The 25,409-nt window shown below is 35.2% G+C and overlaps 1 protein-coding gene across 2 annotated transcripts in view; it reads right to left on the reverse strand.

The window, feature by feature from the left end:
* The window catches only part of UNC5C (unc-5 netrin receptor C), a 368,757-nt gene that overhangs the window by 142,088 nt on the left and 201,260 nt on the right, over window positions 1–25,409 (reverse strand). For both annotated transcript variants that reach the window (XM_036914075.2, XM_036914076.2), the window contains exon 2: window positions 14,930–15,151. In XM_036914075.2, coding sequence (XP_036769970.2) covers window positions 14,930–15,151 — 222 coding nt within the window. The remainder of the gene's footprint in view (window positions 1–14,929; window positions 15,152–25,409) is intronic.

Raw genomic sequence — 25,409 nt, forward strand, 5'->3', positions numbered from 1 at the left:
AGAAAATACTTTTATAGGTAGACTGAGTGGTAAAGACTGCCAGCTCCTTACACATTCCCGGGAGCATGAATTGACCACATTTTCTAGCTTCCATTATTTTGGAAGTGGCCACAAATGCAATTCTAGTCAATAGAATGTGAGTGGAATTAACAGGAAACTTTTCTTGGTCAAGCTATTGAAGAAGCTGGTGGGTGTCCTCCTTGCTGTCTTTCCCTTCCTGCTGGCTGGATGTAGAAGAGGATGAGGCCTGGGAGGATGGCGGAGCCTCAAGATGGAAGGAGTCTGGGTCCATGCCTGACCACAGCGAGTGGAGGTGGCTACAACAAAGGGTGCCTTCCTGGAACTGTCATGTGAACAGAGGTACCGTTCTGTCGTGCTTGAGCTACTCTATCTTTAGGGAAGGGGTTCTAGTGGTTACTACAATTTAGTATAATACAGACTTAAATGATACAGACTATGTATATAATATGCTTGGCACACAGTGGATTTTGAAAAATGAGTGTTGGAAAATGGACAAAGAAAATACTTACTAAGCCGACAATACTTTGGGTCTTTTTTACCATGATTTAGTGCTTAGCTGCAAATTGCTCTTTTTTTTAGAATCTGGCAACATCTTGTCAGGTACACAGAGAAAAATTTCTATTAATTCTGAGAGTTTTCAAATATCAGAATGTGTGATTTTAATTTTATACTCAAGATACTATAAAACAGAGGAGTTTCCTTATTATGTAACAAAAATATTATTTTCAAAATGTTATGCTTACAATATTTTTCAAAACATCACTTGCAACACAGATGAACAAATTTATGTGAAATACAAGTCTATACAGTTTAATTACCATTATCATTTCCTTTATGGGCAATCTTACTTAGGTGTTTTCACAAGAGATAGAAAAACTTAAACTTGAACAACAGAAGAGTGACAACTGATTCTGAATATTATGTGTAATTTGTAGTGTCTTCATGTCCACTCTTCACTGACACCACAAAGCAAAATTAAGTAGGAAAAACGATTGTTTCCCACCATGCCCCCCAATTCCCTGAGATATTTATGTGACTGTAGAAGGCTGCCAACTGAACAAAGAGCTTCAATCATGTGTCTCTTCATATCTCCAGGCAAAGTTTTATTCTCCTTCCTTTCTTTACAAACGTATCCCCTTCAAAGGCTACATCCCCTAGTGGGTAAACAATCTCCATGGGAGAACAGAAAAAAGTTAGCTATTTAATATGTACAGTTCAATGCCATAAGGTTTGGAATCACAGTAAATAAAATTTTGTGATGATACTAACACTAATAAAGATGACATTTTCATGATTAGTCATGTTTTTAGTAAAGGGAAATCAATGGATTAAACTATCCATTCTGAAGGATACATACAACATACTAACAATCAAAACTGGGTTTCAGCATAAAGTGGGATGTTACATAGACAGTATCCATATGCACCTATCACCACTGCATATATTTATATGCATATCATTCATCTGGTATTTTCGTTTTCCTTACAAGTTGGAATGCATTTATTTCATACCCTATTATAAGCACATTTAGTCACATTTCTGCCAGATCCTACTTGCATATGTAGTGTTGAATAAATCAGTGGTTAATACATGTCCTTGGAAATATGTTTTGAGATAAATAATGAACTGCTACATCTGATCATAAATGTACATTTTTACTCTCAGGATCCTATAAGAAAGAGAGTGTGACCTATTACATACATACATGGAAAAAGAGAAATACTTGTAGAGCAATCATGTAAAAGGAGCCTGCTTCATTATTCCTGAATGGATACACTACAGACAAGAAAATGTTATTATGACTGTTCAAAAAGTTCTACTGCAAAGGAAACCCCAAATGAGGATGGAGAGTCAGCCTTTCCATCACAAGTGCTTTCTGTCATGGGCACAGGGGGCAGGCTCAGCCCCACCAAATGCAGAACTGCAGGATGCTAGGAATTCCAGCCCTGCTATGCCTACCCTCTAGCAGGTGCTGTTCCAGCTGACCACAGGCATGCTTTTAATTTACTGCCAGACGGTCTGACACACAATTGGGAGGACTGCAGAGAGGGAAATACAGATCAGGTACAGATAAAAATATGTTCACCTTGAAAAATACAAACAAGACTTTTAGGTAGTAAGGTGCAGGAATGTATCTGTCAAAAAATGAGAAGAACGTAATCACTTCTTTCTCATTAATTTTCACAATCCCCTTATGATTCTATCCCTCTCTCTATAAACAATATCTGTATACTTCCTACATCTACACTTAAATAATATAGATGTACATCCCCTGCACATATCTCATATGTGTCAACCCATCCCCTCTCAAAGCTTCTTGCTACACATCAGATTTCAGGTTTGTTTTAAAAATCTAGCATGTGGGTGGACCTGCAGCAATACCTTGAAGTACCATACCTACTAGAAGTGAAGAGGGATCTGGTGTCCTAAGAAATAATAATAGTCCGTGATTATTATTTCATATGTTCCATGAAATTAATCTCTCTGCTTTATAAAAAAATAGCACACATGCCAAAGAAAAAAAAAAAGAAAAAGGAAAAATAAAGTTTAGAAGGTAAAAGGTACCACATAAAATTCTTGCCAAAGTTTCGTGTTTCACATAAAGCTGCAGCTGGGACTTCACAAAGGAAATCTCTGCACTTTTTATTTCTGGTTCAGAGGATTTACATGCTCTTTCTAATGATCTGGACCTTCAGCACTGGGTAATGTCTCCCAGTCCCCAGCTTAGTGCTCATGCAAAATTGAAGCACTTTGGAGGCAGTTTAGTAGCTGCAGATGAATCTCCATGTGCAGGAAAAGGCATAATGGCTGTTTAGCATTTGCTAGGAGAAGCTGAGGAAATCAGGGGGAAAAATCTATTGAACTTAAGCCATCTGGGAAGCCAACTGAGAGACTACATTAACAACGTGTTTACATTCCCTTTGTGTTGCTAGGCCAAGCAAAATGTGTGTGTGTGTGTGTGTGTGTGTGTGTGTGTGTGTGTATGCAGGTGCATGTGTGTGTGTAGAAAATTCTCAAATGAAGCTCTTTTGATTGTGTTGTCTATTTTAGTTTGTCTTTGGCAACTATGTGGGGAGAGAATTTTCATGAGGAACATGGCAATTGGAATTTTCAGGTCTTCACGAGACGGGATGAACTGCTAGAGCTCAGAGGTTGGCACGGATGCTGTGGGCGTGAGGAAAGTGAGCAGTACACACGGAACCGGGCTGCTCAGTTCTTTTCCTGTATCTGGCCTGAGCACAACACAACAGATTGGGGGAGACTTCAGAAAGCCAGTGAAGAACACTAGGGAATGATTTCATTGCCTGTGACATTTATAGTTAACTTAGAAATATTGACCAAATGAGCGGAAATAGCCATGTAAATGCCTTTACCTTCAGTCCAACACCCCTAACTCCCTGGTCCTTTTTATATTTTTATTTAATAGACTGCTTTTTAAGTTTTTTAAAGAGAAGTTTTAAGTGCACAGAAAAATTGAGAGGACTGTATAGAGATTCCTATGGACCCCCTGCTCCCACACATGCACAGCTTCCTCTACGACCAACATTCCCCACCAGAGTGGTGCATTTTTTTACAACTGATGAACCTACACAACACATCATTCCCGCTTACAATCCATAGTTTATATTAAGGTTCACTCTTGGTGTTACACACTCTATGGGTTTGGACAGATATAATGGTGTATTCACCATTACAGTATCATAAGGAGAGTTTTCACTGTCCTAAAAATCCTCTGTGCTCTGCCTATTCACCCCTCCCCTGACCGCAACCCCTGGCAACCACTGATCTTTCTACTGCCTGTCTCCATTGTTTTGCCTTTTCTAGAATGTCAGACAGTTGGAATCATAAGTATGTAGCCTTTCAGATGGCTGTTCTACTTAGTACTATGCATTTAAGGTTCTTCCATATCTTTTCATGACTTAACAGGTCATTTCTATTTAGCACTGAATAGTATTTCATTGTCTGGATATACCACAGTTTGTTTATTCATTCACCTGCAGAAGGACATCTTGGTGGCTTCCAAGTTTAAGCACTTATGAATAAAGTTCCTATAAACTTCACGCTTTGTGTGGACACATATTTCAACCTCTTTCAGTAAATATCAAGGAGCATGATGGCTGTATCATATGGTAAAGTATGTTTACTTTTGCTAAAAAAACACCAAAATGTCTTCCAGGTGGCTGTATCACTTTGCATTCCCACCAGCCATGAATGATAACTCCTATTGCTCCACATTCTTGTCAGCATTTGGTATCAGTGTTGTGGATTTTTGCTATTCTAATAAATGAGCGGTGGTATGGCCCTGTCATTTGCATCTCCCTAATGACATGTGATGTGGGGAAAGTACTCATTTGCTTATTTGTAATTCTTGGTAGGGTGTCTGCTAACATTCTTTGCCCTTTTGAACTGTTTTATTAAATGATTTTTCCTTGACAGATGTTTGGTGACTGATGTGGTCTGAATAGTGACCCCAAAAAACACAGGTCCACTTGCAAATCCCCAGAACAGACAAATGTTACCTTATTTGGCATAGGGCCTTTGCAGATAAAATTAAATTAAGGATTAATTTCCTGAATTGCCTAGGTGGGTAACAAATCCAATGGTAAGTGCTCTCTCTTACAGAGAGAAGGAGACAGACACAGAAGAGATGATGTGAAGAAGGAGGCAGAGATGGGAGTGCTGTGGCCACAAGCCCAGGGATGCTAGGAGAGTCACCAGAAGCTAGAAGACACAGGAACAGATCTTCCTCTAGAGTGCCCAGAGGGAGTGAAGCTCTCCTGGGTCTCAAACTTCTAGTCTCCTGTGTAAAAGAATAAACTTTTGTTGTTTTAAGCCATGAAGTTTGAGGTAATTTACTGTTGCAGCCCTAGGAAATTAATACAGTGACTATGGGCATTTACCCTCTACCTTCAGAGAGTGGACTCCAGAATCTAACAGAACAAAAAGGTGAGGAAAAGCTGTCTGCCATGTGGAGTTTTCCTGTTTTCACAGATGTCCCATGGAATGAGTGTGGGAAGGTAGCCTTTTAGCTACTAAAATTATTTCATACAAAGGGTGTCATTGTCTAGGATCATCAAAGCTGTAGCTTTTTATAAAAAGAGATGTGTCATTCATTCGCTGCCATTCCTGAAATTGCCTTGAACAGAACATTCCCCTGTTTTTTTTCCAGCTAAATTTTAATTCACTCAAGTCCTAAACTTTCCCCTTCCCTCAGGAGGCTGCTATCCTTCAGTCTGGAAAGTTTATCAGGCATAGACAGGTGAAAGGATACTGCAGAAAGCAGGGCTCTCTCTCGGCAGCTCTACACCACGGCACTATCAAGGAGGGGTCTCACTTGTTCTCGCAGTGACAGGAGAACCCGAGCGAATGATAACACAGACTCCTGTTTTCCTCTTGACTTTCGCTCCCCTCCTTTGCCCTTTCTCTAGAGTGATCTCCTTAAGTGCACCAGGTTTCAGCTGAGTCTCTACTTACAGCACCAAGTACTGGGACCGCGGTTTTAAGAGATGACATCTACGCATCCCGCCTATGCTGTGTTTTCACAAGTGTCTCCTCGCGGCCCGGTTTTCAACCTGGTCGTACATTGGTATTACTAGAGAACTTAAAACAAGCAGACAGAGAAAGAATAAGATGTGGCCTGTGCCCAGTTAAATCACTCTTTCTGCGGGTAGGGCCAGGACATAGGTGTTTTCAAAAATCCCTCCTGGCGATTGTCAAATGCAGCCAGCACTGGTGGTTAACGCCTGAGGAGCTCGTTGTTGCTCCTACCTTCATGTGTTTAGAGACTTCTTTCAAAATACATGTTTTAACAATCAGGTTAAACCCTCAATGAAATTAGGAATGAGTCCAAGACTTTTAATCTGAATTGTTTTGCATTGCCAGATACTACGCTTCCTACATGTTTAGCTCGCTCTTTCGCCAGACCCTGATATTTTACTACTTGAAGGCTCTCATGTTGTACATGCTGGCTTTGTTTCTCCAAATAATGCTTTTCAGAGAAACTGGCGAGAGCAGATATTTCAACAGGCATCCCCAGGAGGTTCTGAGAACTCGTAGCAAAGGGATGACCCTAGACTGACAGTACGTGGGGAGATTAAAGGGTCCAGAACAAGGACAGCTCTCACACCTCAAGTTTTAGAATTAGAGTCTTCACTGATTGTGGAATTTTTAACTAAAATTTTTTCAGTTGTGTATTTAAAGATGTTAAAAAACAAATGTTGGAGTGAGGAGAAAGAAAACAGCATCAGGATCTTGAGCCAATTATTGAGAGATAGTGGATAGTAATCTTTAGTGATACAAAGACTCAGAATGGATGACTATTTGTGATTGTGACATCACAGAATAAAAAGGACAACAAACTGGCTCATTATCTCATAATTATCAACTAGGTTTATTTATATTTAGCATAACAGGTACAGATACCAAAAAAAATAACATTAAATTGAGAGAAAGCCATGCTCTTTAGAAGCTACCCCTCTCTTTTAGGCAGAAGTTGTTTCTTAAACTTCCTTAAACAAGACGCTTAATCTGTTTCATATGACAATCCAGAGCTCTGTTAAGCATGCTCTTAACAAAGAACAAGAGACTCTCCTTAAACTCCTCACATATCTCAGTCAAAGGTTAGATTAAAAATACACTATGACTTTTAACACGTGTGTTATTCTCACTTTGAAGTGGGCATATTAATACTCTAGGCCACAGTGTATGCATGGTTTCTGGGCACATGGCAAAATTGCTATACCAACACAGTGGCTAGTTTTACTCCCAAAATGCCCTATTTGGGTGGCAAGTAATGTAGGTGAAGAATGTTTGTGAGCTCTGATTCTAACTGTAGCCTCTATGTGGGCCTGGGGTTGATTAGCCTTTGATTTTCTCCTTTCTAACTTTGAGAAAATACCCACATAAAGAAACACTCACATACACATATACATATGTATGTACTCACATGTCTACTTATATGCTTATTCTTTACTAAATTGTACTAATCAATGCTTTCATTTCAGCTGTGGGAAGAAACAGGAGTAATGCATTACAAGGAACCTTGCCCTAAGTGTTAATTGTTAGGGAGAATTTCTTTGTTTTCATTACATTAAAAACTCACTGTATATAATTTTAGAAAATTTCTGTTTTCCTCTAGTGAAACATGGCTTGCTAAAACTTCATCAAAGGATGTAGTATTTTCTTGCCTCTGCTTTGCAATCATGTTCTGGACTGTATCTGTTCAATAAATAGATGCTATTAAAACTCTCTATACAGTATGTAATTCAAATATTGAAAATCTTCCCCTGGGATATAATTAAATGAAAATTATATAGTTCTGCAAATATGATGTTGTCAGGGTGTTTTGGAGTAAGCGCAGGACCTGTAAATACTGATATTTACAAATACTGATATTTGCAAATACTGAAATTAAATGATTTCCCTCATTTGTGGAGTATAACAACAAAGCAAAAACTGAAGGAACAAAATAGCAGCAGACTCACAGACTCCAAGAAGGGACTAATGATTACCAAAGGGGAGGGGTTGGGGAGGGTGGGTGCAGAGGGAGGGAGAAGGGGATTGTGCGGTATCATGATTGGTGCACATGGTGTGTGTGGGGTCATAGGGAAGACATTGTAGCTCAGAGAAGACAAATAGGGACAGATGGACAGTGTATGGGACAGTGACTGCAATGGTGTATAGGGGGGGTACTTGATAATGGGGGTGAATGTAGTGACCACATTGTTTTTCTTGTGAAACCTTCATAAGAGTATATATCAATGATAGCTTAATAAAAACAATAAAAAATGAGCAAACAATAAAAACTTCATGATAGCGATGAAACAAAAGGAATCCAAATGTGTAGTCTGAAATTTTTCAAGTACTCAGTTCTGTTTTAAGTTAAGAAAAGAATGGCAATAAAAACCAGGTTTATGCACAGTGAGTGAGCCTAAATCCCTAAGCCAACCGAGTCTCGTCTTCATGCTAGAATGTAAGCGAAAGCAACAACTAAAATCTAAATTCTGCAATTCCCAACCAACCACATTTTTGTAATGAGCTAAGGTTGCACTGGCCATGTTAACCAAAGTGTTTAAAGGCCTAAAAGTCAATATGAAATAAGGAAGAAACAGATGAGAACCCTAACAAATGAAGAATAAGAAAAGGTATATATTTCAGGATGATTGATATTCCCTTACCACTAACTGGTAACTACTCTCTTGCCAATTTATCAGATTGACTTAGTGAAAAAGCATTCATGTACTACATGGATCCTTACCAAGTTTCTATTTTTATTTTTGGGTCAGCCTCAAACTGAGAAGAAAAATTGTTGGTTTCTGCTATTGAAATAAATACCTTTGAGAAAGAAATAAAATAAATAATTGATTTATATTCCAGAATCACTTATCTTCATTGGCAGACAAATATATTACAGATATAAGGCTCTGTTCTTGCAAAGGCAGTACTCCCACTGATTTAATTAAAAAAATATGGAATGAAGTTCAAATAGAGCTTCTGAATTTTATGCATCATTTATTAAAATTTATATAAAGCCCACATAATCTCCCTTTCAAAATGCTCACTCTGTTAATGAAAACTGAGTTTAAAGCAATTATGTTACATGGAGAAAAACAATTGGTATGATGTGTGTAATTAATGTATAAAATAACTCTTCTTATAGAATATTCTGCTATCTCTATGTATTCCTCAAATCACTTGTTCATGAATTATTCCAAATAGAAACATCAGTATGTCTCACTAAATTTCAATTACTCAAATTAAGTAGGACAAGTAGCTGTAATCTCACAAAACAAACTTTTATTGATCATCTCCTATGCTTAGTGCCTTGTGTTATAAACTTCAGAAAAGACAGAGCACTACTTCTTTCTTTCTTTCAGAAAAAGAAAGTTTTTCTACTTCTGTCTTTCAGAAAAGACAGAGCTCTACACAGTAGAGGCCATACCATTACATTCCAGTCTATTTGAAGAGGCAGATTCTATATGTGTATACTGTATATGTATATGCATATATATACATGTATAACATATACATATATATGAACATAACTTTCATAAATAACATGATATTGAATTATATGAAACTGCCATTTTTGTACCTCAAAAATAGTTGAATATTGATAATCTCCTATGTCCTAACCTACTACATATACACAACTCACACTTATGAGTATGATGAAATGGAAATACAAATGAAAGAAACATGGGCATATTTACACATGACTTGGGGTTTTATAGAAAAATTCATCTGCAATATTGCATTTGAAATACTTTTTAAGAACAAGTAGAATTTTGACAGAGGTGAGATGGAGGAAAGTATGGTGTAAAGGATCATTAATTCATACAATACATATTTATTGAGCACCTATTAAGTACCCAACACCAAGTTAGGCATGAAAGGAGAACAGTGAAAAAGACAGACACAGCCCTTCATCTCATGGAGCTTACTCTTCAACTCATAATGTCTAGACTGAAGAAGAGAAATAACTTGGGGAAAGAGATGTGGTAACAGTCTCTTTCAAGTGTCTAACAGTAGTAAGAGGCCAGACTTGTTCTAAGGTTCCATATGATACACCTAGGACCACTAAGTCAAGATAACAGAAAATTTATTACACTCAAATTAATGAGCATGTTAATAATACATGAAGCTTAAATGACCATGTAGTCTTACAACTAAGGTTTTTATGAGTCTAAGGCACAGAAGTTTAAAGAAAAGAATGTTTGTCTGATTTAATAAAATCTTTAAAAATCACACCTTATTTTCTTTGAGAATACATGAGCATTTCCCAAATCATTTCCTGATGTGACATTAAATTCTCATGATATTTTAATGGAGGTTCTGTGAAAATGAGTTCAGTTGCCAAATTATAGGTTAAAAAATGTTTTTCTATTGCAGAGCTTTCCCGGGACTTTTACAGGCAAATATGTTACACTTTTGTCCAAAAGGAGGATATACTTATTGAAGTGTTTCTGAAATTATTTGACCACAAAGTTCTTTGGTTTTGGTTTCATTTTGTTTTGTTTTATTTTTTCCTCAAATAGCAATTACAAGACATTTGTGGTTTATTGAATCCAGTTTAAGAGAAAAAACCAAAGAGGCCTAGCATATAGGACACATAGGAGAGGAAAAACTACTTGGAATAAGGCTAGAAAGTATGATTAGGAACCAAATGTACTGTAGCTTTTGAATATATGACCAAGGAAGATAAGCTTCATCCCATGGACACAGGAAAGCCATTATATATTTTAAGAAATGGGATGATATAATCACTTGGACTTGTGCTGGATGCCTATCGCTACCTGGAGACTGGACTGCCGAGGAGGAGGACTGAAACCAGGGATGTGTCAGAGGCTCCTGAGATAATCTAAGAGGCACGTAATAAAGGCCTGTATTCAAGCAGCAGCAACAAGAATGATAAATAGAAGGATGATTGATGGGAGGAGAATTCTGAGAAAGAACTGGCAGTAATTGACGGTGTTGGCTGTTGAAGTAAGGAGTTCATGAAGCTGATATTTCTATTTTTGGTGATGGGATGGAGAGAAGAGGTATCTGGAACAGGACCACAAGAAAAGAAAGAAGTTCAATTGTGGCACTCTTGTAACAAATGAAGACCTGGACGAGCACAGTATATTTGTGGAAACTCTATTTTGGGTAAAGGTAATTTACTTAAGTTTGTACCCAGTATAGATTCTCTCCATTAATTTCATTTTTCCTGTTAAGGCTCACCTTTTGCTAAGTGACCCTAGATCTAAAAACGGTGCTAAAGACCTCCAAGAATGAAAAGAATCAAATACTAAGCCCTAGTTTAAGTTATTATATTAAAAAATAGAAAGGGCCCACCTATGGAAAATCTGACACAAGGCAAGGAAGGCAGATGAAAGTATAAAAGACAAATGTTTAGCTGACACTCTGGACCAAGTTTTCTTTTACTGAGAAAAGGAAAAAAATATCACAAAGCTCTTTTTTATGCAAATTGTTCTGTGTTTGGTAGTTATTGCTGGATTAAGGGACTACTGGGAACAGGGCCAAGACCAAAAGCTTTGCAATTAGAGAGCTCTGTGTTTGTATCCTGGCTCTGTCACCTCATAGCTATGTGATTTGGGACATGTTAGTGTATCCTCCTGAGCTTCAGTTTTCTCATGTACAAAAGGAGAATCCCAGAAATTACCCCATAAGGCTGTTGTGATGACTGAATGACGTAATACATATTAGATTTTCAATAGAATGCTTGAAAATTTTTATTATTGCAGTGTTGGTCATACTGATAATATTGCACTAATGTGAGAATAATTAAAAGTGAAAGGGAAAATCTCAGGGATTATTAAAATTTCAAATCAACCGAGGTTTTCCAAACTCACTTGCTTCTTCACAGAGGGGAAATATTTGCTTTTCAATGGTGAATCTTAGGTACCATGGAAACAAGAACTAAAAAGACTTCAAGTAAATAGAAAGCAAGGAGCTGAGCCTGAGTATTTCTTAAAAATGTAACCATACAAACTTTGAGCAAAGCAAGATTTCTAAGGAATTCTGAAGGAACATAAGCACTTATTGCTCTATCACCAAATCAAGGGCTTCTGAATACTGAAAATTTCTAAACCATCTAATATATACTGCTTTTCACAGTTTTGTTTCTTATATTATGTATTTGCAAGAAATGCAAATGTGATTTAAATGATGGAAAGGCAAACAGTAACCGTAATGAGTGATCTTCAATCAGCACATTTTATGATCAATGGGATAGCTTTGCTGAGTGAGTACAAATGATTCTTTGCTTCATATTTCAGAGCAAAAGAGCCTATTTAATGCCTTCATAATTTAAAAGGAAGAATTTTGTGAATTGAACTTTTGTTCCTTCTTTGAGTTTGAATGTTTTTTATTTTTTCAATGTGAGGGTACCTTTGATGAAGATTTTTTTTAACTTAGTTGATTTCTCTTACTTGCAAGGCAATGTATCTGATTGCCACTAAACTTGCTTCCAAATGTCATTATTCTAAGGCAGAGGTATTTATAAAAATGAATTTGTTTGTGATGACTTCTTTGTGTCCTATATCATCCAAGAACCAATTTCTTTTTAGGTTTCTTTTCTTATGAAAATAACACATTCACAGGATTGACAAAAATCAAACAATAAAAGAAGTCTCCTATCCCCCCAGATTCCTAGCTGTCAACTGCTTATTGAATATTTCTCCAGGAAATCCCAATGCATAGTCAAATATATGTGTATCCTCTTTCTTTACATAATGAGAACACATTGCATGCAATGTTCTGTACTCTGGTTTTTCACATAAAATTTTATCTGAGAGGTTTTTCTACAGCTTCACACGTGTGAATCCTCATTATTTTACCAAGCATCATAGGATTGCATCTCAGGGATGAACAGGTCTTGGTATGCTGCTGAGGCAAGGATGCTGTGGACAGCCTTATGCACAAATCTTTGTGTTCATTTGGAGATTTATTTTTAGATAGCTCCTAAACTTGTAGTGAGCAGGTATATATATTTAAATATTAATGGGTATTTTCAAATGGTCCTTTGAAAATATTTTACCAATTTGTAACCTCATCAACAAAGTGTGGGATATTTCCTATCCTATGCCTCTATCAACTCTGTATGCTACCGCTTTGACCTCGACAGCATCTCCTTACTCGTTGATTTACCGTTGTTACTTCTTTTCCTACATCTCCATGTTAAAACTCTGCCCAGTTTTCTGTTGGGTTGCTTATTTTAAAAAAGTATTTTTTTATGAATTAAATTAGCCCTTTGATTAACATTAGCAGTAATATCAAGTTTTGTGTCTGTCCATGTCTTTGTGTTTTTGTTGTTTTGGAATCAAACTTAATAATGCTGTCTTATAAGCCTTCTTGATTTTTGTCTTCATTAAAAAGGCTCAGCCCACCACTAAATGAAACAACCAACTAAAGAAACCAACAAATTACCAAAATTTTCTCCTGATGATGATGGTAATGATGCCAATGATGATGATAATGAAATTAAACCCTAAAATCTAGAATTTATCTTGTTATAAAGAATGAGATAGGGTTTTTTACAGAAATAATGAAAAATATAATGTTTTACAGAGGGAAATGTACTATATATATACATATATGTGTGTATATATGTGTTTATTACATACAATAAATATACCTATATGTAGGTATATATACACATATGTACCTACACAAATGCACAAATATAACCAACATAGCATGAGCTTGGCAAGGTGCTCTATTTCAGAGCAGTTTTATTTTTACTTCTAATCTTCCTATAGAGGCATTTTCATTAATTTAGTAAAGGTGAGCCTAAATATGTGATGCTCATTTAGGCTTTTATGATTTCTTTGTTTTTCCTGTTACCACTAAAACTTGCATGTTTGAGATCTTTACAAATAAATGAGCTGAAACAAAACTCAATTCACTTGAGATTTGGAAGACATCTGGTGAGGTTATTTTCTGAGTAATAAGACCAAGAGGTGAGACAATTCCCTGAAGTATGCTACTATACAGTTGGAGAGCTTGTTACTTCTACAGCCATCAGCTTCCATGAAGTGAGCATATTGATTCAAATTCATAAACAGTTATGCAGAACTGCCACCTGATTTTTCAAGACCAGTTGTGTTATGTAAGTATATGCCCCACATGCTTTTCTAAAACATGCCTCTTCTCAGTCCTCTCACAGGCTGTTATGTTTCCTTATGTCCCATCAGCTCAGTATGCTCTTTATGCTGACTAGGGTATTGAGCACAGATCTTCAGTGCTGGTCTGTGCTTGCCCCTGGTTAATCCAACATTTGGATCAAATATGAATAATTACAGTTCTTATTTTTGAAAGCATGTATCTATTTTTGTATGTAGAGATTTTTACAAGAGAAAATGAAGATACTTAAATGCTTCCATTTCTGTCATATTTGTCATTATTTAGCTTGGAAATGTTGATCAGTGAGGTCTTAAGATGTAAAATACATGTCTTACTATCATAAAGTAATAGATCTGGAAGGGATCTGAAAGTTTAAATTGTGATTCTCCCTGCTGGAGAGCAAAAATACTTAAAATCGCATAGAAAGATACATATCTTTCCAATTTACAATAACTCTGAAAGATTCCATGGCTATCTTAAATTACCCATCATGGAGTAAATAATTGCTATCAAGAAAGTTTCCTTCATAGCCAAACTAAATCCCACACATTATTAAAATCTATTTTGTTCTCTCTAAACCTTTCGTATTTTACTGTTAAGAATGGTATTTACAGAGCAATAAAGTCAGGAATTTTAACCATGCCAAGAGCAAAGAATACTCTGATCCAGATACACCCAGATGGTAGCTACGTGTAAGTAGCTACACTTCTCTTACTGGATCCCACACTATTACTATTCTCGATCTCTCTCAATTTAACTTCAGCTAAGAAGGTCATCAGGATTCACTTTTAGATATAAGTTAAGGATACAGGATATTTTGAATCTGTAACATGTACAAATAGCTTAAAAAATATAAGAGGAAACCATGAACTAACATGTAAATAAGTACAATATATTCTTAGTTGGACATGTTCCCCAATCTTAGGATACTTAGACCTGACACCCAACGTGACAAAGAAATTGTACTTAATTGAAGGCTGTCTTTTATTAGGGCATTTTCCATTAGTTCAGTCTATTCATTCTCATTATTTATTTTCTTAAGCATGAACCAGTTTTAATTCCATGTAGTCCAACAGCAATCAAGTCAAGATTCATTCATCACATTTACTTTGAAGCATGTGGCATGAGATCACCAAATCTTAACCACACTGATTCAAAACTTTCTGCCAAAAGATAATAACCCCATTTCCAATTTCACTAATTGAAAGAACAGTATGACAACATGCCGAAGTAGTGAATAAGTGAATCCAAAACAGCAGTACAAATGCAATGGGAAACTCACCAGAGGTTTCATCTACTCTCTCATCCACGATGTGGTCCTTCTGATGAACCCATTCACTGTTGCACTTGAAATAGATCTGGGTGGCAGGGCTGGCCTTACAATATAGGTTCACAGGCTTATTCTTCACAATATAAGCTTCTTCAGGCTCAATAAGGAAATGTGGCAGAGGCTCAGGTGGATCAGATGGAAATGTTTCTGGGAGTTCATGGAAAAAGTCGTCGTCTGGTAAAACAAGAAGAAAGTGGAAAATGTTCAATACTCTGTTGGCACTTGCCTTTTATTTTAAAATAATGGTTTTAAATAAGTGGTTCATTTTAAAATAATGACTCATAAATGATATAATTAAGTAATTTGAGTGTCTGCTATGTACTAGGTACTATGTTAGGTCTGTTGACTGGTTGCTCAATTAAGAATTTAGATTATCATTCTCATTTTTATGCATGGCAAAAACTCAGTGTCAGGGAAGACACATACCTTGCCCTGAGCACACAGGAAGTAAATAGCAGAAATGGGATCAGAACCCAGGTTTGCCTCACTAGAAGACTGTGATTTCCCAGTTTTGTACTACACCTCTCATTAATACAGTGTTAGCCTTGAGAGCTGACAAAAACAAAAGCAACTTCATTAGAAAAAATTGTTTGAAAAGTGTAGGGAGGGTAAGCAAGTCCTTTGCATGAAGCTGAGAAGAAATGCTAGAAATAATTGAGTTTAAGGGTCTTTAAGTTCAAATTCGAATCTATCATCATTTTCAAAAGATGCCACTGTATACATAGTAAATCCATTCATTCAACCAAAACCATTTATTTAACTCAGAATTATTCTCAGCACTGGAAATACAGTGACAATGTCAAATCAGCAAATGGTAGATCTACAGTAGTGTCTTGCAATGCTGTTTGTCTTGCTTAGAAAATGTACATCAAATATCATATGCAGCATATGACTAGTTAAACCTATTCTCAATAGAATATTACAGAGAATTATCATGAAGAATAATAGTTAAATTTTTTACAGGATTGAAAATTATCAATACATTGCTTCTACCTTGCTCTTCCAACACCACAATAAGCAAAGCCCCCAAACCACTTGAGGTATTTGCACACTTTGAGGTGTTTTTAATTTGGGTTCTGCACGATTCCAAATAAAAAACAGAAAAAAATAAAAGTAGCTTTAAAAACCTTAGTATGATATTTCACAAAAGTCAAAGTAAACAGAGCCTTTCTAAAACACTATAAATAAAGTTGGGCCTGATAATTCTCTTCCTACGAGGGATAGTGGGAAACAAAACTATTATTCATTCCCTAAGTTGATTAAGCACCCTAAGCTAATATGTAAAGTAAAACATTGAGGTTAAAATTAAAAGTTTTTATAAGTTTTTTAAAGTGCATATATTCAATAGCCAATATAGGATACTATTGGTAGTTAAAGACTAGTCATTCAGTTATTACCGTGAAACCCATCTTATCGCTCATTCACTTGTTGCCCTGTTTGGAGAGATGGCCATTGGCAGAGCGGACATTTTTCCACTAAGAAACCTGGCCTGAAACTCCTTTCCTTTAGGTCCTGGGATGTCACACAGTAATGATGTCTGGTTTCTGTCAATCTGTTTTGCACAGTAAAAATTGGTTTCACTTGCATGACAGACAGAGCTAACTTTCAAAGGTGCTCCACAGTTATAAAGTCCTGATGTTGGAATGTAAATCATGTTTCCTGTAGCTAGCTTTCTTTCCCATTTTTCTTCTTTAATTTGCTGTCTTCTGGGAAGGCATCATTTCTGGTTTTTTCATTGCTGAACATCAAGGACCCAAACTGTCAGCTTACTAAAGAATAACCTTGTTTCCATCAATTTCAGCTTCTTTAGCCAATATGCAAGAAAACTCAAGACAGCTGAAATAAATATGGTTCAGAGAGGCAAAGGAATGGAGAACCAGAAGTACTGACAGGTACATCAGCATAAAGCTGATGTCTTGAACACATCTTGATGTCTTTTAAATTTTTTTCTTGTTTTTTCTTTTAAAGCACTTGTTGTTATATGTAATGGTAGCCAGTGCTGATAATCAATAATGTCTCACAAAATATCAGGCTCAAATTCTGTACAGTGTTAGCTGTTGTTTTGATTATTATTTATGAAGGAAGATGGTCAATTCAATTTTTTATACTATTGTTGTATAATTATACATACAAAAATGTGTGTGTATTTCATAACAATATATTTATTCAGGTATGCAAAATATGAAAGGCCTTTATTTCAGTCACTTTACAGAGGGGCAGACTTGTTCCTTCAGAAGTGTGTAAGATATCAGATGGTTGCTTACCACCTTGCCATACTCAATAATGTAGTAAAAGCTCTTACACATAAACATGCTACTATTGTAGGAAAGGCACTAAATATTGATCGCCCTGCCTTTCCAAAGCACATATAATTATCTTCTGATTATTTTATTGTAAACTACTAGAAAGTCCAATGGAAGCTGAGAAAATCACACATCTTTTCAAGTCAAAAGGGGCTCTGTGAAGTGTTGGAAAAAGTAGTAATGATTTAATGTTATGCTTAGAAAATGTATGGACAAACTATGCATTTCCTTAATTTTGACTTACAAGACAGGAAGATAACTACAAAGAAAGAGAAATAATTCTTTGTCTTTCTTTGAAGCTTCATAAGGTGATGATTTTTCAAGGTGTTTGTTAAATAATAAAATATGCAACTTATTAAGGAATGATTTCTATCATTTGAAATGTTTCATCGTATGGTAAACCCAGTGCTTCTTTTATATATCCCATTTTAGTTTCTGTATGAACTTCACATCTTAAATTTGATCTAGAGAGATGCTGTAACAAATCACAGCATATTAGTTTATTAATATTTTCTGTAACATATGTATTGTGTATTTAAGTATATTCCCTAGATGAATTCACATCAGACAATATGGCAAATCACTACTAGTACTCAACTCAGGTGTTGGAAATGACATATATAAAGGTAATTTTCAAGACCCCAAGTCAGTAAATAAGTACCATGGGATAGATATGACAAAATGCAAATGAACTGATTATCAGTGATATTTTGAAAATTGTTTTTTAATGAAATATCATCTTAATTTTTTTTCTAGAGTAAGTATTGAAAATTAAACAAGCAAGCCAATCCTCTCCACTGAACTTATAAAGGGAAAGTTCTGAGTATTTCAATACCCAGCATGGTTACATCTATATGCATTTAGCAAGGGAAAAAAATGATCATCTCCAAATACCATATGTATTTAACAAGGAAAAAATGATCTACAAATATCTTTTCATGAATTTTAGCTCTTCTGCACTGTGCATTTTCCTTACACACATATGAAATAATCTACTTTTCAGTTTTGACAACCGATTTTATGCAACTATTGCCAATTTTCAAAAGCCAGAAATATATAACAAGTTCTTTACACTAGAATTAAGGCTCTTTGAAACCAGAGACTAGTGTTATTTTCATTTTTATGTTCCATAACTCTAGCATAGGCTTATTATAGGAGGTAAATACAAATCCTGTAAAAGCATGAATATTTCACTAATGGCAACTTTGATTATTCCTAAAAGATTCACAAGGGATTTTAGAGTTTGTAGATGCCTCAAATTTATTTACAAATATAGGTGTCATAATAACAGTAAGATCTACAAACTGGATGGGCTACAAAATTTGTGTGGCCCAGGGCAGAATGAAAATCTAAGCTGTTAAAAATGTATTAAGATTTCTGAAATGGTGACAGCAGAGTATTAAACCAAGTGTGGGTCCTGTATGACAGCACAGGTCATATACCCATGAAGCTGTCCATGCCTACAAATATCAGTCGATTGAGCATTCCACTTTGGGGAAAGTCAGAATTGTAAGTACATCTTTATCAGTGGATATTCACTTTAGAACATATTTGGTACTTCTCAGTTTCTCGTGGTGATTAGATGTCTTCTAGAACAAGACCTGGCTTTTCTGAGAAACTCAGACTCCAAACAATTCTGTAAGGAAGTGTATTTACACTAGTGTGCAAGGGGAAGTGTGATTTATCAGTTCATGGCTTTCCCTTTGGATGTACTCCAGTGCCCATCCACAGGCCTGAGCCAAAACAAGTAAAATTCCTGCCACACTGAGGTTACTCTTTCAGGGCATTAGAGGACTGTTTAATACATGGGAATAATAAGGATTGAGATTCTACTTTGAGCTGGTAGACTGTTTGCTGAGATCAGTTCCTAGTAAGCAATTCATTTTACTCTACAAATAGACCAGCTTTCTGATACTATTAAGGTCATGCTGTGAAACTTGAAGCAATAAAAGAATAATTTGATTTTTCATCAGGGAGATTAGTGAGTGCATCCTCTTACTATATTTGACTACTTTATTTGTTAATATAAATATCCAAAGAATCTCCTCAACTCTTCACAGAGAAATTAGGAATTCAATTTGTGAACAACTTCAGACTGTGATCTGATTTCTGGCAGCATGCCACAGTTATCCCAAATTATTATGTGTTGTATAAAGGCACACCCCAGATGCTGATATTTACTGCATTATGCTGTTTAGGGAAAATGAATCAATTAATTAAATTGCTAACCAAGCCTTCTGTATGGAGTTCTTTCAAAATCATAAGTAAAATTTCCAAAGTTTGTTTTGCTTTTGTACATTGAATTCAGTACTAACTTAAAGACATAATTGCTTTTTCGATTTAGATTTAACATTATTATTTATTTTACACTCCTCTAACATTCAGCTTAATTTTCCACATTCTGCCATTACTCAATGAGACTGCCATTTTTATCTTAATGTCAGGTAAATCTCAGTATTTCATTTTCTGTTATCTTACATAGTCTTTTGTTTTTCTCATTTATATACAAGAAGAGAAAGCTTTGGACCATGTATCATGCTTATAGATTTTCATTCCACCTAATTCTTAATAGGAAAATATTACGCTATGAACATCAATCTAGGAAGCTTTAGGTTGCTGGTTTTATTGCCATATATCGAGCCTTAATTTTCATCAGCTTAATACATACATTTCTATATTTCTGAATCATAAGACTTAAATTATTATTGCTTATATCATAAAATACAGGACTATTATCTCTTTGAGACCTGAAGCATATTCTTCTGAAATGGAATTTACTTCCAAATGATTCGAGAGCAATTTAAAATGAATGACTGCAAAGCTAATTTTATCTGCATTTGGCTGCCCATCCATCAGAAAGATAATTCATGATATATTACAACAAAAGACAGTTGGAATTAACTATTTGAATGAGACTCCAGCTTATTTTTAACATTCTGATTAAAATATTCTTCAGAAGACAAAGACTATGATCTATATTTCAAGCAACATATTAATGGATTCATCATTTAAATTTGAGTAGCTGAATATATAATGTTTTAAATGTATCACACAATTTGGAGGTACTGCATGATCTCTAACTCCAAAAGAACAACTTTTCTGCTTTTAAAGAAATACTCTCCAAATCATGCCCAGGCATTAGTAATAGTGAGACGACTTGAGCATGCTGTTTGACTTGAGCTTGCCTGTGAAACAGAGGCACCTCTTTCTGCCCCAGTTTAAGTCTTTATAATATCTGATTTTTAAAAATCCCCCTAAGTGTTTTCCTGCTTACAATCTTTATCTCTGCTATGTAGTCTGTATCATGCTCACATAAAACATTAAAAAAAATACCTCTGTTCCCTTGTTCAAATAATTTAGTAAATACAGTGTAAAGCAAGATGGTAAGTTTCTTTTTGCTTATCCGATTGGCTAAAAAATACTTAATGATTGATGAAGAGTTGAGGAAATGTGCATTCACATATGCTGGCTGTAGTGTAAATTAGAAAAGGAAATGTGATAATATAAATAAAATTTAAATCTATGTACACCTCCAAATAGGTTATTCCACTTCTTGGAATTCATATTACAGACATAATTGTATCAAGATGTAAATATACATGTATATACAAAGATGTTCACTGTAGCATTGTTTATGTATAAAAATGATACATTACAGCAAAAGGCAGCTGGAATTAACTATTTGAATGAAACTGAGAACAACTGACATTCAACTAAGGAATGGTTATTTATGAAAGGTCCTCTGAAAAGAACAGTTTCACCAATAAAAATAAAGAGGCAGATTTGTGTATATTAAACTAGAAGGGCATCCATAATTCACTAAACAAATAAATCAAGTTTTTGGCCAGTCTGTGTAGAATGATGCCATTTTTTGTAGAAAGAAAGAGGGAAAAGGCAGGGAGGAAAAGGGGACGGGAGAAAGAAGTGTGTGTGTGTGCATTTGTGTGTGCATTGCATCGATAAATCCAAAGAAGCAAAAGGGAGAGCCTGGAAACCAACACACAAAAATATTAACAGGAGAGGGAGCATATTAGTTTATTAGTTTATTAATAGCATTTTAGCAAACTTCTGAGAAAAATCTGAGGGCTTGAGGGGGAACATTTAACCTATGTTAAGAAGCTTTTTAAAATGCTAGATTACAGATGATTTCTGTATTTTTAATCTGTTTTTTGAGTTTGTATTCAAGCTAAAAGAGAGAGAAATTGAATAATATCATGTGCAATCTATTGCTTCAGCCTAGAATAATGTCCATAGGCTTCTTCACTAAATTAAATATTCCAAAATCAATGATACTTACTCCATAAAGTCTTAGGTGATGTCTCCATTAAAACTTGTCTTTACAGACCATGTTACTTGTAGCTAAAAAGCATCTATTCCATTCTACCTAGTTTCATCTCACATTTCTCTTATTTTCCATTACCCTAATTTCCTCATCTCTGTGACTTCTGTCAGTGAAATAAAATAGTTTACTATCTTTCTCACATTTGTTTAAAAAGTAAATATTTGTTGATCACCTTTTACATGGTAGGACAGTCCTAGCTGCTATAGCTGAAACTGTACTTTATCAAACTACACTTCCTCTCTCAATGAAGTCTTTTTATTTATAAAAAGAAATAAAATAAAATATAATAAATTCACAATAATCTTATGAATTTATAATAAAAATTGGTCTATTAGTCTGACTGTGTAAACGTGTTTATAATTCATTACTACTTGACTTTAACTTTAAAGTGTTTAATTTTAGGTATCAGAAAAATTTGCTCATATGATTTACATGTGAATTAAGGAAAAGCTCAACCATTTTTATTTTTACTCTTTATTAATGGTTAGAGTTACAAATCCTGTGCTATTATTATGAACTTTAAGAATTTGAAGAATAAAATAAGATCACTTGGAAGAATATTCTAGTAATTAAACAATTATTAATAAATAAGACAATATAAACTCAGGGCTAACCCTTACTAGTTAACTAAATGAATGACTTATAGTTTAAAGGAATCTAGTAAGATTTGCAAATTCAACATTTTAATATAGTCCCATGACACATGCTAATCTTTTCATGTAAAAATCTCTGTGATGGTTAGTTTCATATGTCTACTTGGCCAGAAATACATTCCCAATTATTCAACCAAACATTAATCTAGGGGTTGCTGTGAAGGTATTTTGTGGATTTGATTAAGTCCACAATTAGTTACCTTAAATTAAAGAGATCATTTTAGATAGTCTGGGTGCCTGATTACATCAGTTGAAAATCCTTATAAGCAGAGTTGAGGCTTCTCTGAGGAACCCCCAGATGAATGATCGAATAACTCAAGGCTATAGCCTAGCCGTGGTGGCACATCATACTGGCCATCACACGTGCCGCACCTTCATCACCACCCTGTTTCACAGCTCTTACTCATTCTTCAGGTATCAAACACCCCTTCCTCTAAAGTCTTCTCCACTCCAAATCCTGGACATATGCACCTGATACATTTCCCACTGCTCTTTACTCTTCTCATTCATATTTTTTCCCTAATAGAAGGAAGTTCAGAGCATTAGGAAGAGTGCTTATCTTAATTTATTTCTGCAGTAACTAGTTCAGTGATACCTAGTTCAGTGACTTGCATGAAATTCAGATTTTCTATTTTTTTCCTATCCATCTGAATTGTTGTTCCTAAAGAAGTTCTATAGGATAAGATAGAGGTATATAGGAACTACTGTATCAAAAGAAATCATGAGAATAAATCCTTGCATAAAATATAACAGAAATATACATATTTAAGAGGTGATCCTTTGTTGTTTACAAGTAGCCCCCACATTAAAAAAAAATGTATCTAATGCCATATATCACGAGATGTACATAGCCTTGGACTAAATATATTCCCTCACTAAATAAAGTTAAATCTAAACATTTTTCAAGTGGAAAATAATTTGATACATCTAATTACAATGCCTCTTCACCTTTTGGCCTCATTTGACACTTGATTTCATTGCACCAATCCCTCTCTGAAACTGGCTCCTCTCTTGGGGACTGTGCATAAGCACTGGATTGCTTCCTATCCTACCTCCTCAACCTTTCTCTTTCTTCTTTGCTGCTTGAATGCAGATACTTACCAAGGTTTTCTCCTGTAGTCTCTCCCTTGGGCATCTCATCCACAGCACTGGCTTCAGGTATCAGATCATGTCACACATTACAACCTCCACTTCACCCCTCTGCTGCTTAAAACCCTTCAGTGCCTTTGCAGTGATCGAGAATGAAACCAGGCTCTTTACCAAGGCCAATAAGGACCCACCTGATCTGACTGCTGCTGGCTTCTAAGTCTCATTTACTACCCTCCTGTCTTTTCCATACTGTTCTCAAGCCAGACATGCTGATATTTGTACCTTTAAAGTTGCCAAACACAATCCTACCCTAGGGCATTTGCAATTGCTCTTCATTCCTCTAGGAAAGATCTTCACTCTCCTTCTTGCTACTTAGATTTCAGTTCAAGATGTCCCCTGGACAAAGAGAGATTCTTGATACCCAACCTCAATTTCTTGATGTCTCTCATCAAGAACACATCATTCTATTTGATTTCTTATCACCTGCCACTCTCAAATTAGCTTATTAATGAAGTTAGTTGCTATTCTCTTTTCCTCTCCCATAAAACTCTAAGCTTTAAGGAATCAAAGTCTTTATCTATTGTGTTCTGTACTCTATCCTTATCATCAGTGTCAAATGAACTATCTTCCCTCTAAAACTAGCTTCTCCTTTTGTCTTAACTCCTTATTTCTGACTATAATATCATCATCAGTTAGAAGCCTGGCATCCTCTCTTCCCATCAGGTCCAAGCATCTGCATGTACAGTGAATATCAGCTCTGTATTTTCTACCTCACCATCAACCTCTAGTTTCCTTTTCATCTCCACTACTCAAATTGAGGTCCTTTTCATTTTCATTTGTATTATTAGAAAAACCTTGTTACTAATCTGCCTTGCTCCTGACCTTTCCTCTCAATTCCATCTGCACTACATCACTACGTTAGCAGTACTAAGTGGAAAGTGGAATCATAACAGCTTCTGCTAGAAACTTTCAGTATTCAACAGAACATGGCCCAAACTTTATTTCATTTTCAGTGCATTTACTACCACTAATGCCAAATTTGGTGATTCTATATTCTGTAAACATTGATTTTTAATTTTTTCCCACTTCTATATATTTTCTCTGCATATAATGCCCTACTCGCCATTGACTCTTCAAAGCCTATCTCAACACCACTGAAAAAAATCTATTCGTAATCTTCCCTGAGAAAACTATTTCTTGTTGTTCAATTATAAAAATCCTTTAATGAAATTTGAGAGCCCCAATCATTTTTGTATTCCTTATTTCAGCCCAGTTCTATCATGTACTAAAACTCTTCCTCAAATGAAGTTGAACACATCTAAAATTACTTGTTTCAAGAACTATGAAGAAAATTAATGTATTTTTTTCACAGTTAACGTATTATGATAATTCAAATGTAATCTATCTATATACTTATAAAAATCTGTATATATTTTTAACTATGATGAAAATTTTCAAGTATATGATAGAATAAATAACCTCAATTACCCAGCTTGAGGGAATTGCAACACTATGCTAATTTTGTTTCACACACACAAAAAATATTTTCTAAGCATTCAGAATTCATAAGAGAAACTGAACACATCAGAATGCTAGGCTGAGATAGTGAAGGAGACAAATATTACCAAATTGAGAATAAATATTAAATCCATAATATTAGAAACTATGAAAATAAAATCTATAGCAATATGCTGGAAATAAGAATATTTCATTTATGGGTACAATGTTCCTCCATAAAATTAAGACCTAAAATAATAATAATCAATGAAAAGACCACATGGTTGATATTTTTAGAAAATAACCATTAAAAAACTCAAATCTGAGCTTTCTCATACAAATTAGGAACTCTAGTGACTTTGGAATGAAGAAATTATTTCTTCAAGTTAATGACATAATTAATTAATAATAAACCAAAAATTATAGGAGTTCATAAATCCATAATAATGTTCATGAATATAGGACACCTGAAAATTATTTAATCTCAGTTTCTTCTAGGACTCCTCCAAGCCAGAAGTCTAAGAATTGTTTTTGACCCTTTTTTCTCA

The sequence above is a fragment of the Manis pentadactyla genome, chromosome 5 (genome assembly GCF_030020395.1).
Source record: "Manis pentadactyla isolate mManPen7 chromosome 5, mManPen7.hap1, whole genome shotgun sequence".
Lineage (NCBI taxonomy): Eukaryota > Metazoa > Chordata > Mammalia > Pholidota > Manidae > Manis > Manis pentadactyla.